Source organism: Netta rufina (genome assembly GCF_964035555.1).
Source record: "Netta rufina genome assembly, chromosome: 3".
NCBI lineage: Eukaryota > Metazoa > Chordata > Aves > Anseriformes > Anatidae > Netta > Netta rufina.
The window spans coordinates 88125453-88145035 of NC_140125.1; the positions used below are offsets into that span (position 1 = coordinate 88125453).

The 19583-nt window shown below is 38.9% G+C and overlaps 1 protein-coding gene across 3 annotated transcripts in view; it reads right to left on the minus strand.

Moving 5' to 3' along the window:
* Positions 1–19583, minus strand: part of SENP6 (SUMO specific peptidase 6) — an 83121-nt gene that overhangs the window by 36348 nt on the left and 27190 nt on the right. The window contains exons 4-7 of one of the 3 annotated variants that reach the window (XM_084284301.1): positions 19324–19466; positions 14088–14189; positions 10070–10090; positions 451–521 (exon numbers count right to left, since the gene is read on the minus strand). In XM_084284301.1, coding sequence (XP_084140427.1) covers positions 451–521; positions 10070–10090; positions 14088–14189; positions 19324–19466 — 337 coding nt within the window. The remainder of the gene's footprint in view (positions 1–450; positions 522–10069; positions 10091–14087; positions 14190–19323; positions 19467–19583) is intronic. The other 2 variants (XM_084284302.1, XM_084284303.1) reach the window with 2 other exon arrangements.

A 19583-nucleotide genomic window follows, 5' to 3' on the forward strand; every position in this document is an offset into this window, starting at 1 on the left:
AGTTTAATTACAGTCTCCATCCTGGAACTTTTTTTTTTTACAGGCTACAATTTTAATATATACGAACACTTCTTCAATATATACAGATAGTCTTGCTGGTTCACAGACTACCTGTATCTGTACTGACAAATCTGAAATGAACATCATTACTTCCAGACCAAACAATTTTATTACTCTAAATTTTCCCAGTTCCACTTGTATTTAAAATAACTGATGCCTAATTTAAAGTTTATTATAGCATTACTGAACAGGTTGCAAAAATCTGTCAAAAAAAAAAAGTCTTCCTTCTTGCATAAACCTGTATAGAACTATAATGATACAAGGATAAATATACTAAAGGTTACTCAAAGTTTGGCAACATATTTGCCCATGGCAGCAATTGAAACAAACAAATAAACAAACATCTCTGCTTAAAAGAAATGAGAATTCTAAAATTTTTAGATAACTTACCCACTCCTTGAGGTCGTGGTAACCTAATGTGATCTGCTTCTACTTTCTGAAGCTGAGGGGGATATTCTTTTCTGCAAAATAAATTAGATATAGCTGTTCTTTCAACTGAGACCATTATATTTTTGCCACAATTACACATGGAAAAAGAAATCTGAACTGCATCTTAAAGTTATGAATAAATATCTCCTCTAACATGCTATGTGTACACTTAAAAAAAAATATCACCAGAATGCTAGCAACTGCTACAGTAAAGGTCTTAGAAGTGTTTCTGATCTAAATCCTTTTTCACAGTAATCAATAGCTTTTAAGTCTTACTTTCAGACCAAAGTCTTCAAGGACTGATGCCTGTATCTCCTCCTCCATATTCATGAAGTATAACATAGATACTTTAAAAATCCAAAAATAGAAACAACTATTACTTCAGCAATATCAGATTCCACATCTTAAACTCCACAACATAAAAAAAAAAAGATAAGAAAATGCAAAAGACAGGAAAGACATCTGATGTCAAAAATTGCGTGGCCAAAAAATATAAAGAACACAAGTGAAGAAACAACTTATATCTTTGCTTAAGAAAATAACATTATGCAGACAAATTAGTTGGTAAGAAAACTTCAGTTGGCATAATTTGCATAATGTATCATATATCTGTTCATATATTAGGCATTATCATTTTGAGTCTCCTAAAAGATATTTTCAATTTACACAAAAGCATGTCAAATCAAATTACCATCAAATTAAGATTGCTGATACTGCATCTCAGTTACTGTTAATGGGAGTTCTCCTTCCCTGCTCTTACCCTGATCTGCAGCTGTAGGTTGTTGTTACTGTTAGAACATGACATGACATGCACCTGAAACACAGGAAGCCTTGTCTACAACTTCAGCAGAAACTGCTTTTATTGCCAAATCAAGTCAGTGCTCTCGGTTGCAAATGGGTCACATGCATCCCACAATGCCACCTCTGAATACAAGGACAAAAATCAGCACCAAAGGGAGCAAAGTAAACAGCTGTAGGCAATAACATCTCAGACAAACACAGCTAAATCTTTAGGGCCCACCTGACAATGATTCAGCTATGGCTGAAACAGATTTCAAAACGAGGAATAAATCTTTGTTTCAGCAAGTAATACATTACTGCAGCAGAGCATCAGGACCTTTGAATATCCTGCGTTTCCAGCTAGCACTTCTCAGGGTCTCCCAACACTTGATTATTAACATCTTTGGAACAAGATTATTCTACAATGCCTTTTATGTTTTTTCTTATCAAGCCTGGCCCTCTAAATTTATTAACCCTGTACTAAACACAAACAGGTTTTGCTGTGCTGAGGAGCTGCACCATGCCAAAAAACTTGGGGAGAAAAAAGGTTCAAAAACAAGTGTGGCTGGATTGCAGCACGAAATGTTGGGAAGTTAGAGCACTTCACCATTAGTGCCCACAAGCATATTACAGATTAGACTGATTCAGTTGTTACCGTGTCAAATGCATTTCTGAAACAATCCTGCTCCTACACAAGTTTTGTGGTTTGTTTTTTGTTTGTTTTTTTTTAAACCATCTCCACACATAAACTTCACCACAATCAGAAACTCAACATGAATATTTGTTCACAAACTACTTGATTTTGTTTTGATTTCATTAAAAGTTCAAATCGAGAAGGGATTACTTGACAGGCAAAATTGGGAGAAACGTGAGGCAGAGCGCCAACTAAGCATTATGTAACAGGAAGCTGTTACTACCAAAACCAATGACAAAAATACCACACTAAAGGGTAGGAAAAAAACCCCACACATATTATTACAGGAGATATGAAAAATACACAAGGGCTAGCATAAATTGAGTATCTTGCTTCTCCAACAGTAAAAGACTGTTATTCATGCTCACAATGAACTTGTTACATCCAACTACACGTTAGGAAAAATTCTCTTAATCATCCAAAATTAGGCACCTGAGAGCACTCCCATAACCCTATGTAACCAAGCCAGAAGTTGACCAAGACTAATGGAAAGGCAAGAGACAATTTAGCAGTTAATACTGCAACAAATAATCAATCACTTCTTACACAACACCAGCAGCATTTAAACGAATGTTAAATGCAGTATGAATATGTTAATTACATTAATCACTGGAAATCTGCAAACATATATTAAGGCTTTTATTTTTACTCTATTTTTAAATAATGCTTGTTCAGAATTTTTACTCATAAATAAAACACAGAAGACCAGACTGTGAGGGCCAGAAAAGCCCTCATCATACTGTCAGTCTCAAGCTTTCTCTGTAACAGAGTGCTCAGCCTCAAGCAAGGTCTTGTATTATTTTTTTCAGCTTCATAAATTCCTGTAACTCAGACATTTGCTAACAAGATGTACATCTCTCAGTTAATCTTCTTAGCAAGAATCAGCTGGAATGTTAAACTGGAGTTCTTACGTCTGATGATTTAATCATCATTAGAGTCATAGGCTTGGGTTGGAAGGGCCTTTAAAGACAATCTGTTCCAATCCCCCTGCCATGGGCAGGGACACCTCCCACCAAACCAGGTTGCCCAAAGCCCCATCCAGCCTGGCCTTGAACAGCTCCAGGGATGGGGCATCCACAGCTTCTCTGGGCAACCTGTGCCAGGGCCTCACCATCCTTCTCCAGGTGGGGTCTCACGGGGGCAGAGTAGAGGGGGGCAATCACCTCCCTTGATCTGCTGGCCACGCTTCTTTCGTTGCAGCTCAGGAAACAGCTGGCTTTCCAGGCTGCAAGTGCACACTGCCAGCTCGCATCCAATGTTTCATCCACCAGCATACCTAAGTCCTTCTCTGCAGGGCTGCTCTCCACGCGTTCTTCACCCAGCCTGTAATCATATCGGGGACTGCACCAACCCAGGAGCAGGACCTTGCACTTGGCCTTGCTGAATTTCATGAAGCTCACACAGGCCCACCTCCCAAGCCTCCCTCAATGTCCCTCTGGATGGCAGCCTCAAGCCTATCAACTACACCCCCCTGCTTGGTGTTATCACTTGCTGAGGGTGCACTCAATCCCACTATGTCACTGAAGATACTGAATAGCGTCAGTCCCAGCATGAACCCTTGAGGGATGCCACCTGTCAGTGGTTTACACTTGGACACTGTGTTGTTAACTAACTCCCTGGACATGGCTAACCAGACAACTCTTTGTCCCTCTAACAGCCCACCCTCTGGACCAACATCCCTCTAATGCAGCGGCAAGAATGTTGTGAAACAGTATCAAAGGTCTCAGAGAACATCAGCAGTTTTTCCTTTGTCTATGTGTCGTGGTTCCGCTCGAGTGGGCAGCCGAGCTCCACCACAGCCGCTCTCTCACTCCCCCTCCTCAAAGAGGAATGGGGAGAAAATATGTGAAAAGGGCTCAAGGATTGAGATAAGGACGAGAAAATCACGCAATAATTATTGTAACGGGCAAAACAGACTCGGCATAAGGAGATAGTAAGATTTATTGCCTACAACTAACAAGCGAGAGAAGTGAGAAAACAAAGAAAAAAACCAAAAGCACCTTCCCCCCCCATCCACCCTCTTCCACCTCCTCCCCCCGAGCGGCGCAGGGGAACGGGGAATGGGGGTTATGGTCAGTCTACAGCACTTCTTCTCTGCCGCTCCTTCTCGGTCACTCTCGTCCCCTGTGCTGTGGGGTCCCACCCACGGGATGCAGTCCTTGATGAACTGATCCGGCGTGGGCTTCCCACAGGCAGCAGCTCTTCCAGAACTGCTCCAGATATGGGTCCGTACCACGGGGTCCATCCCTCAGGAGAAAACTGCTCCAACCTGGCTCCCCTACGGGCAGCAGCTCCTGCCAGATCACCTGCTCCTGCGTGGGCTCCTCTCCACGGGCTACAGGTCCGGCCCGGAATCTGCTCCGGCAGGGGTCTTCCACAGGCGGCAGCCTCCGTCGGTGCAGGGCCACCTGCTCCACCGTGGTCTCCTCCACGGGCTGCAGCATGGAACCCTGCTCCACCGTGGTACTCCATGGGCTGCAGGGGGCCATCCTGCTTCACCATGGTCCTCACCACAGGCCGCAGGGGACTTCTGCTCCGGCGCCTGGAGCACCTCTCCCCCTCCCTCTACACTGACCTTGGCGCAAGGCTGTTCCTCACTCCTCTCACTCTCCCGGCTGCTGTGTGGCGCAGCGTTTTTTCCCTGTCTTAAATATGCTCTCACAGAGGCGAAAAACAACATCGCTTATTGGCTCGGATCTGGAAAACAATGGGGCCCTTCCCAAACATGGGGCAGCTTCTAGATCTTTCTCACAGAAACCACCCCTATGGCTCCCTGCTACCAAAACCTTGCCACGTAAACCCACTACACTATGGAACAGTTGCTCCATTACAGAAGGTCACTAGATGAGTCAGGCATGATTTGCACATGGTTGCACATGGAGACAAGCCCTGTTGGCTGTCTCTAATCAACTCCCTTGTCTTCCGTATGTTTCAACATGACTTCCTGAAGGTCTGTTCCATCACGATCTTACTGGGCACTGAGGTGAGCCTGACTAGTCAGTAGTTCCCAGGGTCCTCCTTATTACTCAGCTGTGCTAATCTCCTACCCTCATCAGATTTCTTACACACAAAAACAGAGAGCTCTTGTGCTCTAAGAAAAACATCCTTAAGTGTCGTGCCTGCTCTGTTCTGCTCCTTTATCCCTAAGGGCAGTTTCCCAGGGAGTCCCACCCACTAATTCCTTGAACAACTGGAAGTTCACTCTCCTAAAACTCAGGGTCTTGACTTTACTCTTTACCATAGCCCTCAGGATCATGAATTCCACTGCAGCCTGGGCTGCCACCAGTCTTCATCTCTCTAATTAGTTCACCTGGGTTGGTGAGCAACAGGTCCAGTAGCACTTCTCTCCTTGGACTATCACCTGGATTAAGAAATTATCCTCAATGCACTCCAAGAGCCTCCTGGACTCCTTACAGCTTGCTGGGCTGCTTTTCCAGCTGATAGCAGAGCGACTGAAGTCCCCCCGCAAGATCAGAGCCTCCACAATGTTTCTTGCAGTTGAATTAAGAATGCTTTGTCAACAAGCTCCCCTTTGGCAGGTGGCTTGTAGTCAACACCAACCATAAGGTTTCCTTTGTTGGCTTGGCCCCTTATTATTTTATTTTATTTACCCATAAGCTCCCATCCTGTTGTTACAGCTCTGTGCAGTCGTTCTATTTTTCCACAGAGAACAACTCCCCTGCTCTGCTTTCCTTGCCTTTCCCTTCTGAACAGTCTGAAGCCAACGTCTGCAGTGCTCCAGTTGTGATTCGTCCCACCATTGGGAAAACCAAGTTTCATTAGTAGCAACTAGACCACAGATTTCTAGGTGCGCACTGCCTTCCCACTACTCCTATTTGTTACCTAAGCTATGTGCACTAGCACAAAGAGATTTCAGCTGGTCTGCTGCTGGATCACCTCTTTAGAGGAACACACGCTAATTCTCTTGAGGAATTCCAGAGGTGTTTCCCTGTTGGCTCCCAACACAACAACCCCATGCTCTTCTGCAATTCGAAACTCCATCCCCTTCCCCATGAAGTCCAGCTTAAAGCTCTCACTGTAAGTTTGGCCAGCTTGTTGGCAAATACTCTCTTGCCTCACTTGGTCACATGAATCCCATCAGCTGCTCCCAACAGACCTGGCTTCTCAAAGGTAGCTCCATGACCACAGAAGGCAAAAAGGCCAGTGACAACACCAACCAGATACTGTCTTCCTACGTTAAAGACATCATGCAATCTATCACTTCAACATAAAGTAGTTCTCGTTCTTGAATCTCAGAAGCGACTTCAGTTCTGCAGCATCTAACTTCATGGTGGGAATGAATACTCCTATTTCTCCAATGTTTTCTAATTATTCATTAGCTTTTCCATTTTACTTACAGTGAAGTAATATATATATACAAATACCCATAAATAATATATATATACACCCATATATATACACACCATATATATATATAAATATCCATAAATCATAATTGCAAGATACATACATACATATATATATAAAAGATATATATAAGATTTATATATATACACATATATATATATATACTCACATATATATCTTGCAATTATTATTTATGGGTAAAGATTTGGTAAGTGACCCACCATGTCTCTTCAATGCACCCAAATACAATCAGTGCATGACACTCCTAGCTCAGGTGACTTAACACAGACTAATAGAGAAGTTGAAGAATCACCTAGGTCGGAGAAGACCTTCAAGATCACCATGTCCAACCATCAGCCTGACCTATTACTAAACCCTATGCCTTAGTGCCCTGTCCACACATCTGAGACCACCAGCTGAAGTTAACAGCTCCAAATCAGCTGAAGCTATCCAAAACAGTTTAACTTGTTCCACAATTCAATACCAGGTTTGAAGTCACTTGTTTCCAACACAAAGCAAAGACAACTATAAACATAATTCAACTGCAGATTTAATCTAAGAAGTATGTTTTCTTGGAGATGGTAACAGTCCTCTCATAGGAGCTTAACAACTTGATGTTCCTCCTACCAGTTTCCTTGCACCGAAAAAAAAAATATACAAAAAGGCAGAGACCACCATCACAAGACTTTACATGGCAAAACACAGACTCCCTCGTCGGCATGAAATTTCTAGATGTTTGAACAGTGTCAAATCCACTGATACCTTCTACAGTACAGTTCTTAGGATACTGAACAATTTACTTGTGTAAAAACTAAAAAAAGTAAAGCACCTCAAAACTAATACTTTTTTACTGTTAAATCCTATTAATAAAACTCAAACTCAATCTTGCACTTCAAAAAGAATAAAGGAGGGATCAAACAGCAAAAAAAAAATCAAGATGCAAGACTATCTACGTATTGTACTTAATAAAGAAAAAAGAAAATACGATATTGATTGCTGTTCCTGCCATCTTGCTGAATAACATATTGCATTTTTTTTTTGCCTGTTAAGTTTCCTAAAAATAGCTCTTACAAGATTTAGATTTTGCTTGAAGAGCAAGACTCCATGCTCAGAGCTTAAATTGTTTTAGGCATCTCATTTATCTCATCCATTATAAACAGTTTTGATTTTAATACCTGTTAAGTACAAGAAAGATAGACCAGTATTTGCTAAAAGCAACATCAAAAGGTAAAGCATCAAACAGCAGAACATAAGTTACAAGACCATAAGAGACCAGGTACTTCCTGCAACAGACATGACAAAAATACTGAGACAGTCCGGACTGTAGAGAACCCCAAACTTCTGACATGTCTTAACATTTAAATGGTGTAGCTTTCCCAAGTAACATGCTTTGCCCAGTCAAAACAGTATCACTGATTCTGTATTTTCAGCACACAAGATTTGGAAACCTGTCCAATTAAAGATTATTGTCATTTTCCTTTGCTGATGGAATTGGACCTTACTATCTTCACCTTGGTGAAGGTGGCAGACCAACCCCTGTGACAACTTCCTGCTAAAACAAAATTTGGGTATTCAAATTTCTTTTCTACAAAGAAAAAATAAAAAAAAGAGAACAGCTTCTGGCTATGCCAGAAAAGAATAACCCTGCAGAAAACATCCGAATCTGGGAATTTAAGATGCAAACAATGCTGTCTTAGATCAGACTACTGATGATCCAATAGGAGACCTAACAAAAATACCATGCATTATATGGCTGTACCGAATCCTATTGTGGGTGTACAGCTCACACAAGAGCTGTGTTTAATGCACAGAGTGGCTCTTTCAGGGTACGTCTTATTCAGCCCTTCCTTACTCTCCCCACTCTGCTAATACTTAGTATACTAATACTCCCCACACTGCTAATACTTGTGTACCACAGCACACAGGTTGCTGGTTTCAAAATCGTTACACAAAAACAGAGCAAGGCATGATAAAACAGTTAGCACGAAGCTGCAGAGGTATGATTTACCTTTAGCATGTCTTACAAAAAAAGTGGGGTACCAAGGACCAGGTTGGATGGGACTTTGGGCAACCTGGTCTAGTGGGAGGTGTCACTGCTCATGGCCGGGGGGTTGGAATTAGAGGGTCTTTAAGGTCCCTTCCAACCCAAACCGTTCTGTGATGCTATGAAAGACAGAAGCAGCAGCATAGGAGTTGGATTTTTAGTATGCAGGTCAGTAGACCTATCTGGCCCAGAAAGTGGGGGGTTGCAGCTGCACTTATCATGATGGTAATGATTAAATCTAAATTTAGCAACTCCTGTCTACATTACTTTCCCCTGACAAGACAGCAATGATGGAAAAACAAATGTATCTAACTGTACTGGATTAGGAAGTACTCAGTGTCCCCAGGGGAAAATTAAGATCACCAGTACACAACTCAGCCCCAGTTTTCCTATGACATGAAGTACCAAATTACAAGCATTAATAACTAAATAGTTAATTAGTAACATAAATGCAACACGAAGAACAACAGGAAAATATGCATAAACTCAAAGCCAGGGCAGCAAGAGGATAATTGAATCCCTTAATGGCTCAAGCCAGCATCAGGGAGGTTCACACTAGATGTTAGGAAAAACTTCTTTACTGAGAAAGTAGCTAGACCCTGGAACAGGCTTCCTAGAGAGGTGGTTGATTCCCCATGCCTGCCCACGTTTAAGAGGTGCTTGGTTACACTCTTTATGATATGCTTTAACTTTGGGCAGTCTGACAGTTGGATCTGATGATCTCTGGAGGTCTCTTCCAACTGGAACTATTCTGCTCTATTCCTTATTAGAGGACCAAAGCTAACTGGTCTCTTAAGAAATAACAAAGGCAGTTAAACAGAAAGGTTTGGGTTTACTGCTAAATTTGAAATAAATCTACACAACCCTGAATTCATAAACAACAACTCTATTAGATTTCTGTGTTACATTGTTATTGACTAAACATTACATACACATCTTAAACATTTCAACCCGGTATCAAGCGTAGCATACTGCCAAAACCACATACATAAATAGGATATTTTAAAAAAAAAACACTTTGTCATTATCAACCAAACGTTTACACTAACCCATAAATGTAAGCTATATAAAAAGAAAAACAAAGGTTTTTTCATACTGCTAGAAAAACACTAACGTCAGTAAAACATGCAAAATGAGTGACAAACAAGCCTTACAGCATGTCTGTTCTTGCTGCGTATTTTCTGTTAACTACTTTAACAGAACGTACACAGTAATACAATAAAAACCTTTAATGCTATTCAAACCCAGCTGAGATGATACAGTAAAAGCTGTTAAGACAACCAACTAAGATATGCTTCAGAACCATTCCATTACACAAATCTCTTGCTCTAGGAAGCGTTAGCAATAAATTCTTAAATTTCAGCCAAAGTTAAAATTTATCTATTTGCACACTGGAGATATCTGTAGCTAGCCAGCTAACTATATACAGACACATAAACTGAGTAATTTCCAGTGGAAATGTACCCAAAGTTCACATTAACGTGGCATTATTTAGAGATGGATGTAGAGGTTTATTTTATGGTCCATTTATTCTCTTTTACTAAAAACACAGAACAAAACAAACAACCCCCCTCGCACACGAGCAGATACGATTGACTGGATTGATTATTCTTTAACTAGCATTGATACAGCACTCATTCACTTCATTTTCTTAATGCTCATTGCCATGCTCATTTCATCAACAGTAAGCTTACCTTTCCTTTCGGTCCAGATTGCTTAAAATATGAAAAAAGAAAAAAAAACATAAGATGCAAAGCCCCACATGTGTTGCACACATCACTAAAATCAAAAGTTATTAGATAAAAGCTGTAACTGTTTCATTGTCTCTTGCACTCACTGCACTAGCTGTCAGAAGAGCATTATTATTCACAGCATTTTTGCAACAGTAATTATAAATACACAGATGTTACTTCACAGACAGCAAAGGTTAATGGGCTAAATAAATAGTACATTGCTTTGCCTCCTTCTCAGTGTGTAAAATCTGATTAATTGTCAACAAATTCTGCAAAAGAAACAACAAAAACACAAAGCATTCAAGTTTACACAATACTCAGGATTCTGGGAAGACAGTAAAAGGAATTCAAAACTGAATTTGAACACATCAATTTAGACTTAGGGTATGGGATATTCAGTCAATATTGCAGGGAAGTGGTAAAAATTGCTTACAGCTGAATCTGGCCTTTACAAACAATAAAGGTCACATTTGGGTGGGTCACATCTGAGATCATGAATGCAGTCAAATCCAAACCACTTCGACATGGAACAATAGCCAGCATCTGTATCCCTGGTAGAGTTAATCCACAGCTTGGATTAACTGTCTACAAATATGGCAGAGTCACACGTAAAAATGATAAATTTTAATGCTAAAGAAACTTAAAGATGGCAGAAATCCAGAATGCCCAGTTATCACCCTAGATGCCTCACCTGCTTGTTTTAAAATCCTGTATTAATATAATGCATTGAAAATAATTCTCACTTTTGCATCTCAGAAGGATTTTGAGACGAGAATCCTTGATAGAGCCAGGAATTATAACAAGCAATGTCCCTCCAAATTGCTTCATGCAGCTCATGCAGTAAGATTTGTTAGACATGCTGTACGTAACACGCTATTCCAATGCCAAGTCTTCGAGAAAAGTCAGTCAATAGCATAGGATAGGACTGCGTGCTCATTAAATGAAGCAACATTGAACCACAACATTAGGCTAAGCTGTATCTGAAAATCTCTTGCATCAGAAGTGAATAAATTTCAACTTAATCCCCAGATTCCACTGGAAAAACACGGGTAGTATTTATAAAAATATTGTTTTGAAATGACCAATTTTGTTGTATTGTAATAATATATTTTAAATATCAGTGCAACAGATATTCAGCCAAAATTTAAATTAACATGCATGTGCAGCAAAGTCAAAAAAAGAGATGAGGAACACAGCACACATCACAAGCTCCAAATTCAACTTGATGGATTTTCATAATTAGGTTGCCCCATGTGTCACCACCCCCTCTCAAAGAACCCTGTATAAATAAGTCTGTGTCTCTGGCACTGATGTTGCCATCTACTCAGAAGTAATTTGTGGTTTTAATTTTATTTATGCTTTCAATAATCCACTACAGATTTAAGAACGTTATGTTAGGTTTGTTAAAATTATTTTCCCCATTGTAACCGATCAACATTTCATAAATATTCTACAAATGCAAACAAAGTAACAGAACACAACTATGCACTGCCTATAAATTCATACAGGAAAACAAACAAACAAAAGAACTCAGTTCCCACATAACCACCTCTCTTTGTCTGGATATTCCTCAAATTTTATTCTTCGTTTACCACATTTTCTGCACACACTTCTGAGGACTTTTTTTCCTTAACAATTACAGTCTCCTGATTCATAAATCTACATTTTTCACATCAAACTGCAATGAGACCCCCCCACCTCCTTAGGGAAGAAAGAAAAAAAGACAAAGAAGCGTGCCATGAGGTCACGTTCTGTTAATTTTCAATCCATTAACTCATAAACAGATTTAGAACCTTTCAAAGAGTAGTCAGATGAGTCAACTGGCAAAAGATACTGGCATTAAATATCCTTTGCACAGTTCCTCTGTAAAGCTCACCCTTAAATTCTAAAGGCCAATCAGTCAAATCAGGCTGCTTCTTTTTATGACCATTTCTCAACTCTAAAACTTCAAAAATATTCTGACCCTAAGAAGTAACTGTGTTGTTAATGTAAATGAAATAAAACAACAACCTTAAAAGAAAAATTTTTAGAAACATTCAACAGGACTACTAACCAATTACTTCATGCAATATTCAGCTTGCTTACATTATGCATTAGTTTTCTTTCTGTAAGTCACACATGCGATGTCACTGCTTTTTTTTTCTCCACATTACATTATAGGCTTATAAAGAAGCCAAGTCTCATAAGTGATAAACGGAAAACAGGCAAGTCCAATGTCCCCTGAAGATTAAAATCAAGGCCAGATTCAGTCCTCCTAAATTTAAGCAATGAATTGAGCTGCCCAAGCCAGTAAATGGCCATGCACCATCTTTCAACAGCAATGGGAAAAAAAAAAGGGCACTACTCGAGTGGACTTTGTTGCATGCTGAAGATGCCTAAGGGACGTAACTAGGTAAGACTGAAACCACTTACAGACGTGGATCCAAGAACTACCTCACAACTAAGTTTAACAGAGTACACTAACATTAAGGGCAACATTCAGAGATCCAAGAAAGAGCTGTCTCAGATGGTTTGCTGCTCACTTTGAATAACCTCAATTAGCTTTTATCCCTTAGAATTATTAAGGAAGAAAGGAAAAAAAAAAAAAAAAAAAAAGAAGGGAAAGGGAGAAAAAAGACAGAAAAAGAAGAAGTGAAAGGTAATGGCATGCTTTCCCAACACTTTCCTCAAGGGAATATTAAACATAGCTTTTCTAAGAAATATAGATATAAATATAGAAATAAGAAATATAGATATAGAAATTCTTTTGTATATAAGAAAAAAGAGGCTGGTTCAACCCAAACCATACTGGCTACATAAATGTTGCCTTTTAGTTTTTATTCCTGGGAAAAGCTCTGCCAATCCTCTTCAGTCACCCTTGCCTCACAGTGATGTTAAGGAATAAAGAAAAGCAAGATCCTTGTTACTGCATCCACTATTACTAAAGAGAAGGAAATGTCCATGCTATTTTCCATTTACAAATCACAGCGGACTTTGAAATGAACGGAGGCAACAATGGTGTAGGTCAGAGACAGAACTGTAAAATCCATTTTCAGTTTGCTTCCTCAATGCCAGATTACCGTAATATGTATATGGATCACATCATTCATTCATGTTAGTACATAGGCTTGGTTATTCTGAAGACAGCCATGAAGGTGATGGAAATGGGACAAAAATTAGAGTAATGCCTACATATGATCCCACCACTGCCAGAAGTGGGGCAGAAAAAAGAGGTTACAAAATGCTGACAAGTCAGTGGAAAACCATATAATGCATACAGCTCTGAATGGACAAATTAAAAAAAAAAATACATCTTAAAGCAATGGTTAGTTCATATGTTTGTGATGTTTGAGTATGAAAAGCCTATTGGGGGGGGGGGGGGGGGGGGAGAGAGCCTAGTATTTACCAAAGCCTGATATGCTTTTAAGTTTTCAAAACAAAACAGCTTAAATCAGCATAGCTGAGTAAATTTCCACAGTTCCACAGTTTCCTGTCATCCATTCCAACAAGTACTTATTAAAATCCACAATCTCACTTCTGTGAGATGTCCCACTTTAATCATTTTATGCTGTATTTAAAGACTACTCATGATTGTCCTATCTGTTGCTTAACCTTTAGATTAATTTTATACAAGTTGGAGTTTCTGTGAATGAGCATTTGATATTTGTTGCCAGTTACATGAAGTTCTACTGCATACTATGACCATTTCACTGTATTTCCTAAATATACCTCCATTAGAGCATTTCCACGCTCTGATTATGTCATAGTGTGCTTTAAAATGAGTGATTCCTAAGATTATACAAATCATAAATAATAAAGTTTATGAAACTTCAGTAATTGAGATCAAAGCTCACGAACAAACAACAAACCATGTAATTATGTTTTCCTAAAACACTTCATAGTATAAGGTGAACAATTATGTACAAAAATGATTATGTACAAAACCAGAAAGGATGTTTACAACAGGGACATCTGGATAAACAAATCCGCTTAGTCTTACCTTTGGGCTGCTGTTTTTACTACTGTTGTCTGTGCATGAGCATGGTGAAAGCGTCTACCATGTACCACAGTTACAGGACAAGACATATTCTGAGCATTTTCACTGCAGAAGTACAGAAAAAAATGATTTAAGAAAAGACTCTACTGTATTTTCCACAGTGTCTTAGTTAGAAATCATGGTGTCCTTTTTTGTTTTTTACAATAACAGCTGCATAAAAACAAAAATCAAAGTATTTCTGAATTGGTAATATAACTTGTTAGGTTGTATTGGACAGGCATAGAAGCATTCAGTCCTTGGATAAAACAGACAAATAAGAATACACACTTTCCTCTCCCCCAGAAAAAAAGAAAAAAAAAGTAAATATTTTTATTGAATTTTATCACCATCCAAAACACTGTGAACCAGCTCTTCTTTGCTCAACCTCCTCACTCCAAAAAGATACTGCCTTTTTAAAATGAATTACAATCATTTATAGTTAACTTTATGCTGCCATATACACATTTTATTAATGTCATCAAGAAGATTTAAAGTGCGTAACACATGAACAGACTGAACTGTGCACTCAGGAATTTCTCTAATATTATTACTCCTTAGGGAAAATAAATGAAAATGAAGCAAAGATCTGGTGGTAAGATGACTGGTAGCTGAAACAATACACAGCTAAAGAGTAGAAGAGAAGGCTTCTCAGGTGCTCAACTATCTCAGTAGGGACAGCACATTCACCAATGTCCTTCAGCATTTCTTTTAAGGCTTTAACCTCATTACTATATAAAACAATTAATTCTGGAGGGCTGGTTTCCAGTTATCATCTCTTAAAAGCATGTGCAAAGATACAATTTTCTATCCAATAAACAAGCAATACATTAACTCCCTTGAAGACCATTAGACCCTAACACACTGTTACCACTACAGGATGCACAATACTGCATTTAAAATGTTCAAAAACTATAAAGCTTTCAACAGGTAGTCCGTTGATAATGCCAACCGCTTCAAATAATGGAAATGCAACATTTACATTTTGGTTGTAAAATTGCTTGGGAATCATAACTGCATTCAATTTAAGAACATGAAAAAGAGTTCTGATTGATTCAAAATTTCATGGAAATACTATTCAGCAGAATTTCCATTCCCTCCATTTGTCCTGAGATGAACAACAAGAAAGATGTGAAGTCCCAGAATCCCCAACAAAGCTGCACATCAATTCCTAATCCTTCCTTTATACATCCCCAAAAGATGAAGGTGAGAAAATCGCTATTTTGATTGTTTTTGTTTTTTTTTTTTTTATTTATTTTATTTTTAGCTTAGCCTTTTGTGAGACTTGTATCAAATATCACAAATCAAAATTAGAAACTTTCAGAGCATTTCTGACTGATTATAGCATAACCGTGAGCATAACAGAACAACACCCATCAAAGCCAACCAAATGGTAAAACACCTTCCTTTAGAACGTGAAGCTTAGAAACATCATTTATGCTCCGACTTAACAGTTCAATTTCCCATAAACGAAGCTACCAGCCTCACATTCCAACCACCAACATCACGAAAGTAAACACAAACACTCATCCCACATGCTTCCAAGTCAAGACTACACAACTCCAGCTGGTCAGTCATCATCTAGACTAATTTATAGTCAACCTTCTGTTTAATGTGTTCCCCTGAGAAATAAAAAGCTGACAGCTACTTGTTTTAAATACTTGAGTGTCTTGCAAATCCTCTCTGGCTTCCAGTTTCTCTCCAGGCTCTCTCTTTGAAAGAGATACCAGACAAGAAAACACAAGCAGAGTGCAGGAATTTCTTCTCAAATGCTAAAGACTTACAGAGTTTTAAAACAAGCAAACAAGTCTAGAAACACACCTATTTCATGTTTCATGATTTTATTTGTTGAATCTGAGCTTTGCCAAACTATCATGATTTGGAAACTTTAAGTCTTGTGCCTCCGCAGCACAAAAAAACTGTTAAGCTGTGCTTCTGCTTTGTGCCTCACACTCAAGTGAGAAGCTCCCATAGGTGCTGGAATAGAGTATCACAGCCTGCTGGGTGATTAGATTTGAGTCAAAGCAGACTGTTCTAGATGGCACACTTAAACGTTTCATATGGCATCAGATATCCTTCCAAGTAGGACAGCTGTAGAATACAATCTGCTCTATAATCCCAGTCTTCAAATAGAACATACCCAGTGCAGGCAGAATCCCCAGAAAATTTAATCATAAAGTTGCAATATGGGCACCTCCACACTAAAACTGGCTTTGCAAGTTTCACCTTGCAAAAGAAAATTAATATAAAGCACTAAAATTTGTCAAAGTTCCTCCAAATAGCAAATGCTCTAGAACTCTCAAAGAATTTAAAATATGACAATATATATCTCCCTAGCATTATCTCAGAAACCACACAATTATAGTCTAGGCTCTGCAGAAAATATGGTTACACTTTCACATTAAATTTGTTGATCCCAATAACTTCTGAACACTGCAAATTAGAAAGGCCAGGCAAAGAAGAATCCTGCATTGGGCAAAAAGAATGGATCTAGAAGCAATGAAAGCATGACATTACAGAAACACAGTTTGCATTTATAGACTAGATTAATTCTGCTATTCATTGAGTAGCTTCTTTCTCTCATTTCCTGGATTTTAGGGAATACGGCAGGGTAGTAATACTAATTTGAGTCAAGCTCAGAAAGCTTAATGAAATCCACCAGTATGAAAAGCTTTCAAACCCTATTCTGCAGATGATGTTGAAAAACTTCAACTTTGTGATACAAATCACTACGTACCTAGAAGCTCAGGAATATAAACTCTGATCTTCTCTAACTTCATCTAGCAGCTTAATTGCGTGATCAATCTTCAAAAATTTCTTTAGTCCAGCAATTCAAATATTGAAAAGATATTAGCAAGTACCTGTCACACAACATCTCAGAGCTAACACACTACCACTTCTTACTACAGACAGTGGCTGGATCACAAACCTTTATTTATTTGGGGATTTTGTTGTGATATGTGTATTAGGAAAGAGGCGATACTATCACAGTTAAGGCACTAAATCAAGATAACTACTTATAGCATAATCATGTTTCCAAGCAAATTTAGTGTACAAACTCCAAAAAGGACTAAGTAAATAATCATTAGTACCTTTTTTAATCAAAAGCCAACTGTTCACAGAGGTCACAGTGGCCTCCTCCCACCCACTCTTCCCCAATGAACTCCTTCATTAACAACTGTTTATTAAGAAGGTGAACACTTCTATCTCCCATTTAAATTCAGCATGCAGCACAGTACTAGAGAGAAGGTGGATGCTTGTTTTCGAAGGAGACGTGACCTTTCACTAAGGTAAAGCACATGCAACAGATTTAATTTCGTTTTAGTTTACTTATAAATCATACTATGTCTTAGGTTTATAAGGCAGCATTTGTCAATGGAAAGCAGTTCCAATCCAAGTAACAGAATGTCTGAACTAAATGCTTCGATTGTCTCAAAAAACCTCTGCAACGATTTACCTTAAAATAAAACCCACACACCTTTCTGCAACTGAAGAAAAATACACATACACACAGTTAAGTATGACTGCTTGAATAGAAAAGGTAGAAAAATTAAATAGTATGGTTGGATTTCATTACAAATCTCATGGCCAGATAGAAGAAAATTCTAGTTTCCGGACTACAGGAATCATATTCTAAGTGATTAGGTACACTCAAACAACAAAGTACAATGTGCATGTGAAAGCTTTTTTACTATTAAGACAGAGCAAATACCACTTCATGGGGTTGTCATGACCCACATGAAGGACTGAGCACTTAGCCTTGTTGGATGTCATGCGACTGGACGTGGCCCACTGATCTAGCCTGTGCAGATCCCTCTACAGAACCTACAGATTAGCAGTCCCACTTAACTTGGTATCACCTGTGAACTCACTGAGGGTGCACTTGATCCCCTCATTCACATCACTGATAAAAATGTTAAAACTGGTCCCAATACTGAGCCCTAGGGAACACCTCTGGTGACCAGCTGCCAACCGGACTGAATTCCATTCACTATGACAGTTTGAGCCCAGCCACCCAGCCAGTTCTTCACCCTCAGATCTGTACAGCTGCCAAAGCCACGAGCAGTTTCTCCAGGAGAACAAAACAGTCAAATTCATCCACAAGCTATAGAAGAACCAAATTAAAGAGATGCGTAGCACACACAATTAGTTAAGATACTGGGAAAAGTGCCATCTAGGTTTTCAAATTTAACAAGATATATTAATATATGTGATTAACAGACTACAGTTACAGCACGGAGACAAGAAGAGTCCTTATTTTGACCTAATCTGTTCATTCCTCTGTATCAAGCTGAAGGATCAGTTCAGACTTGTAATTCTGGATTTGTTTCCTGTCTATTAGACTCAAGGATCAGAAGAGCAAGGGAGGACACGTATCACAAAGTGATTCTAGGATTTTTTCTGCAGCAACTCTGTGATAAGACAGTCCCACAAACCAACAACGATCTACTCATACAGCTCTGTATAGGTTAGGTATCTGATGAATAGGCGAACTATAGCAAACTACCTAGAGATCTTTTCATTCCTGCAGAAGTATCCAGAGTAATACTTCAGCAGTATCAAATTCTCACAGAAAGTTACATGAATGTATCACTTTTTCACATATACTAAATTAAGAGATCAGTCTGTTACAAGATAGGGACAGTACTAACAAGGAAGTGCAGCACTGAATGTTTAAAACACTGTTCCTGTCAGCTTTAAATACAAGTAATAATCTCAAACCACCATCTAGGTGTATGTTTTTTTGATGAACTCTTTAAAGGAGTAGTCAGTGACTCCTAAATCAAACGAGATCTTGCAGTAAGGAAACGAGAAAATGGATCCTAAGATAGCTTTGACAATTCACAATCATGGAAAGGTAGAAATTTTTGATGGAGTCAATAGAAATATTCTTCTATCTATTAGCACTCCACAGAAGAAACAATAGGTCATGCAGACAACACTGACAAGTACAAAAGCAAAAGCTCTCAATTTATTGTAATATTTTATTTTAATCTTCTGGTATTTTACTGATGTGGTTTAATAAGATTTTGGAAGAATTAATACCTTAATCTAGTCTTCTGTCTTTGCTCCGAAGTGCAGCACAGCGTAGCTTCCTTAAACACACAGCAGGTAATGCAACCGTACTATCAATTGTGCTCATTTACCACTGCTTTTTATCAATCATTAAATAGGTAAGTAAATGTAAAACCGAAGGCAGTACCTCAGTTTCTTGCTATTTCCCATCATGTTGAGGCCAATTGCATTCCCTTTAAGAAGTCTCAAGCTTGGAGCTTTGCCTCGCCTCGCGTATGTTTTTATGGAATCACCACTGGTGCCGACAGCTCCAGGCCGACAACGAAGTGACTGTAACAAGAGAATTCACATGCATTACAATACTTACATCCAAGTTAAAAGGAAAAAATGAATTACAGAATATCTATATAAATACTACTTTGGCTTCATTTTCACACTGCGCTTGTA